Below are 5,261 nucleotides of genomic sequence, written 5' to 3' on the forward strand. Positions count from 1 at the left end.
GAAGAATTAAAAAATAAAGAGGCTATTTTTCTTTAAAGTTTTTATTTGTAAGTTTCTATGTATGGGTGTGTAGGTACTCAAAGTTTCAGATGGGTCCCAGGAATCAAACTTGGGTCCTCTTCAAGAGCAATGTATACTCTTAAGCACTGAGCCATCTCTCCAGTCCCCAAGGACATCTTAGTTTGTTTCTAGTTTCTTGGTGTCTCTAAATACTTCCATACTTCTGATTCCCACACTATTTCCATGTTTGTCACAAAGTGACCTTATCTTTTTCAGAGGAAGAGACCTCTCTGTACCCCTTTCTATTTACACAAGTCTTTCTAACAAATAATCCTTAGTGTTTCTAACCCTTCCTATATTGTATCCCCCTCCAGGTCTATGTAACCATACTTAATAATTGCCTTCCATCTTGACTTCCTCTCACAACTTCTGATCCTCCTACCTTTACATCCGAGAGCTAGGATTATGGTCATGTGGCATCACAGTTTATTTATTTGGTGCTGGAGACTGAACCCAAGGCTTGTCTTTTCTAGGCAATCACTCTATCAAATAAACTCCAATCCTAACTAGATTGTTTTCTTTTTGAGGCATGTTCTAATTCTAGCTCCAGCTGGCCTTAAACTCAAGGTGTGAGTGAGCAAGGCTCTTAAAAGTTCCCTTCTTCTCTTCAGGGGATGGTGCTTAGAGGCACTCAGCATGGTCCAGCATTTGACATACAATACAGCCTCTAACAAAACTAGGCTCAAACCCCTGGCAACAGGATTGTTTACCTTTACACCAAGAAGGTTGGGAAAGCAACTAAATCTGCATGTGGAGTGTGCCCAGGCAGACTGCAAGGGGTTCGTGCTGTGAGACCCAAAGTCCTTATGAGATTGTTTAAGACAAAGCAGCCCGTCAGCAGGGCCTATGGTGGTTCCCTGTGTGCCAAGTGTGCCCGCAACAGGATCAAGCAGGCTTTCCTTACTGAGGAGCAGGAAATTGTTGTACAAGTGTTGAAGATACAAGCACAGAGTCAGAAAGAAAAATAAATATGCAGCTTTTTTTAAGTAATAAAAATCAAGACTTGGTCTAAAAAAAAAAAAGTCCCCTTCTTGGTTGAGACAACACACTTTTCGGGTTTTTTGTTTTTGACAGTACCTAATCTTGGTTTTCACCAAGAATCTGTCTTCATCTTATCCTATCTATGCTTCCCAAGTGATGTCTACTGTCTACGTTGCGTAAATCCTAAACTTTATACATGCACATATGTTAAACTCACCTGCTTCTGACTGAAACTGAAGAGTCACTTCTCAGTGACTAGAAACTCCAAAGTCAGAAACACAGGTTCCACTCTCCTTACTTCCCATTACCAGTCACTAAGACAAAAGTCTTATTTCATGCCTACTACCAGTGACTCAGTTATGGTTTAGGCCTGAATCATCTACCATCTGGCTCCCTTTCTCTCTATCCAAAATCATAGAGAATGATTGCTCTAAAATAACCATTTGATCTTAAAGCTGGAAATTTTTCTTTTGAGACAGGGTTTCTCTGTGTAGTTCTGGCTGTCCTGGAACTCACTCTGTAGACCAGGCTGGCCTCGAACTCAGAAATCCACCTGCCTCTGCCTCCCAAGTGCTGGGATTAAAGGTGTGCGCCACCACTGCCCGGCCAAAGACCACATTTTAATACACTGATATTTACAAGTCTCTCATTCAGATCTTCAGATCCTTGCAATCAGAAACTAAATGTTCTCTATTAGTTTTTAATTTATTTGTTTTGTTTTTTTTTTCAGGGCTGGATTTCTCTGTCCTGGAACTTCCTCTGTAGTCCAGGCTGGCCTTGAATCAAAGGCACTGCCATTACACCCAGCTATATCTTACACTGGTTTATAAAAATAAGTGGTATAATCAAAAGAGGCCATGAATTTGAGAGAAGGGGGATTGGAAAGGGTTGGAGGGAGAAGATGGAGAGAAGAAATGATGTAATTATATTGTAATGAAAAATAAAAGTAAATTAAATATGGGCAATATAAAAATGAATATCATGTACCTGTTTAATCTCCCAAGTCACAATTCTAGAAACCTATTTTAGCTCTCCTTTTGAGTCTCAAGTGCCCACTGGTTCTGAAGTCCTGTTGATTTCTGAAGATCTCTCAACGCCACTCCCCTTTTCCCCATTCCAATGGCACCATCGAACTTTAGGTTCCACCCCCCTTAGCTTCAACTACATTTGTTCTTCACTCAAAATCATTTTCCATTCTATTGCTATTAAATTAATGTTTTATTACAAAAAATAAAACACATTATAAAATTGAGATACAGAAATAACAGCATAACACTTATCTACTGTATATAAACCAAATAAACCACCTCCTCTTCATTCTCATCCCTCAGAGGTTATCACTAACCCTTTAATGTATATTCTTTCATATCTTTTCCTTTGCACATAGAAGTATATACAAACATATCATATATACTCAATTTTTGACTCTTACACAAATTGTATCATACATGTCTATTATTTGACTCAATTTCGATCCTCATTCAACATTCTGAAAATTTCTTAAAACAAATCTAATACACTCCTCAACTTTATTTTCTTAAACATAACATTTACTCACTAGTATGAAATGCAAATCTCTTTTTCTCTATTTCTCTATTTCTCTCTTTTGGTTTTCTGAGACAGGGTTTCTCTGTTTTACAGCCCTGGTTGTTGTCCTGGAACTCACTCTGTAGACCAGGCTGGCCTCAAACTCAATTCATCTGCCTCTGCCTCCTGAGTGCTGGGATTAAAGGTGTGTGCCACCATGCCTAGCTCATGCAAAGCTCTTGAAGATATGCTTCCTGTCTGTCTTTCAGTGTCATGTCTAGTCACTCCAGTATCCTTTCCTTTCTGAAACAAGGCAGGTACAAACAAGGAATACATTCTGTCATATCTAGACTGGGAACTTTTCCTTCATGTTAACACTCTGCCTCAACTTTTTGAGATGGTACTCTATAGCTTCTCAACAATCAGCTTTCAGGTGGCCTCTGGAAGACTTCTCTGCTTTTCCATATATGACTTCTTCTAATTTTTTCTTTGTACTTTCCAGCTAGCTTCTTAATTGTACTTAGAGTTCTATGATTTATTAACATTGTCTGAATTCCAGTTTCACTGCCCCAACTTGATGGCAAGCTCTTATTTGTAACCTTTGCACTCCAAAGATCTGATAAACATGAACCAGATACACAGTGACATATCTGTTGGGATTTTGTGACTTTAAGAACATCTACTGAGTAGCTACTTTGCATAAAACCATATCCTAAGCATAAAACAAAACAAATGATAGTCTTTGCCGTAAGGAAGTAAGCACTTCAAGGGTGGGAGAAAGCACATTTACATGTTCACCTATCATTTGGATACAGAGACTGTCTCAGAGACTTATAGCTCCATCCCTGTAACATGGCATTGCTTATCTAAGTAAGTCATACATGAACAACCAGTTTGTCTAACAGGATTATATTTTAAGTGTGGCACAGAGCCAGCCAGGACCTAATTCTCTAATCCAGCAGAGGGGTTTTCATCTGTTCCAGTCTGCCAATTAGAAAGTAAAATGGAGGCATGTTTATACAAGAGCAATAAATGCCATTAAAGGAGTGTAATGAGGAAGCGTGAGTCTGCTCTCTCTTCTTGGTACTGGTTAGGGAAAAGAACTTGCTACTATATGATCTAGAGAAATAATTACTATTTTACTTACTACTAAAACTAAGGTGTTAATTTAGTACTATCCTTATTAGCTACTATACACACATAAACGAGCTGGGGGAAAGGTAATAGACCTAGGCTGACTGAAGAGGCTTAAAGGAAGCCTCATTCATCAGAGTCCAAGTCAGTCTCTCCAGCAATGGAGTGGAAATCCTCACTGTCCTCTTCGTCTTCTGAGAGTTGGACCTGGCTTAGTACACTGGGTCCAGAGCGCTGCTCTTCCTCATCTTCTTCCTCCTCTGATACCTCATACCCACCGATGCTGCTGAAGCTTGTATCCTGAGTATTTGACTTGGGATCAGGCTCCTCATAGCTCCCATAACTGAGAAGAGAAACAACATCTCTCAAACTTGGGCACCAGCCCCTAGCTGATCATTTGCATGCTTTGTACTATCAAGAGATCAGCCCATCTCGCCTCTCCTGGACACTAACAGGCTCACTGTTTCATATGTCCCTAAGAAAAACGATCCCATTCAAAAACTTGTCAACTTCATATACATGAGAACCTGAAACTTACCAACACTCACTACTGGATAACATGACTACACATGCTCTCAAGCCCCACTCTTTCATTGGATTTAGTTTCACTCATCTATGTATCCAAAATTAGTCAGTAGTTCTGAATAATTTCTCTAACATTTTGTGCTTCTATTACCTCCTTTCTATTCCTGTCTGCTGTCACTTAGTCCTGTGTTAGCATGCCTGGCCTGCACTACTGAAATAAGTCTTCTGGGCTCTAGGATTGAGCACCTTCCATTAATTCATATTTCTGCCAAGTATGTTCTATTTTCTGTTTACTCTTTTGTTTTTTTTGTTTTGTTTTTTTGGTTTTTTTTTTGAGACAGGGTTTCTCTGTATAGCCCTGGCTGTCCTGGAACTCACTCTGTAAAACAGGCTGGCCTCGAACTCAGAAATCCTCCTGCCTCTGCCTCCCAAGTGCTGGGATTAAAGGCGTGCGCCACCACTGCCCGGCTTCTGTTTACTCTTATTTCACAAAAAAACCCACAAATGTACATCTACTGTTAAAAAAATTACAATATACACTAGAAAAAAAGGGGGGAGATCAGCAGTATCTTTACCATGCAGAGATATTCTAATATATGACTTATTTTCTATGCATTTTAGGTACTTAAATATTTTATATTTTAAAAAAATAAAATGCTTGCCAGGAGTAGTGGCACATTCCTTTGATCTCAACATTTGGGAGGTAGAGGCAGGAGGATCACCATGTTTCAGACTACATAGCAAGTTCCAGGATAGCCAGGATTACACAGAGAAACCTGTCTTAAAAGAAATAAGTTAATTAACTTAAAAATTAAAAAAGTAAGAGGTTTATTCCTCAGAAATATACCTTTTTGCCAGGCAGTGGTGGTGCACGCCTTTAATCCCAGCACTTGGGAGGCAGAGGCAGGCAGATTTCTGAGTTCAAGGCCAGCCTGGTCTACAGAGTGAGTTCCAGGACAGCCAGGGTTACACAGAGAAACCTTGTCTCAAAACAAAACAAAACAAAACAAAACAAAACAAAACAAAACAAAACA

At 39.4% G+C, this 5,261-nt stretch overlaps 1 protein-coding gene across 2 annotated transcripts in view; it reads right to left on the reverse strand.

Annotated features, from left to right (window-relative positions):
- Positions 1–2,240: 2,240 nt before the first annotated feature.
- Taf1 (TATA-box binding protein associated factor 1) overlaps positions 2,241–5,261 on the reverse strand; it is a 54,935-nt gene continuing 51,914 nt past the window's right edge. For both annotated transcript variants that reach the window (XM_028770021.1, XM_028770020.1), the window contains exon 24: positions 2,241–4,045. In XM_028770021.1, coding sequence (XP_028625854.1) covers positions 3,829–4,045 — 217 coding nt within the window. In that variant the 3' untranslated portion in view covers positions 2,241–3,828. The remainder of the gene's footprint in view (positions 4,046–5,261) is intronic.

The sequence above is a fragment of the Grammomys surdaster genome, unplaced genomic scaffold (assembly GCF_004785775.1).
Source record: "Grammomys surdaster isolate TR1022 unplaced genomic scaffold, NIH_TR_1.0 197, whole genome shotgun sequence".
In the NCBI taxonomy this organism is placed as follows: domain Eukaryota; kingdom Metazoa; phylum Chordata; class Mammalia; order Rodentia; family Muridae; genus Grammomys; species Grammomys surdaster.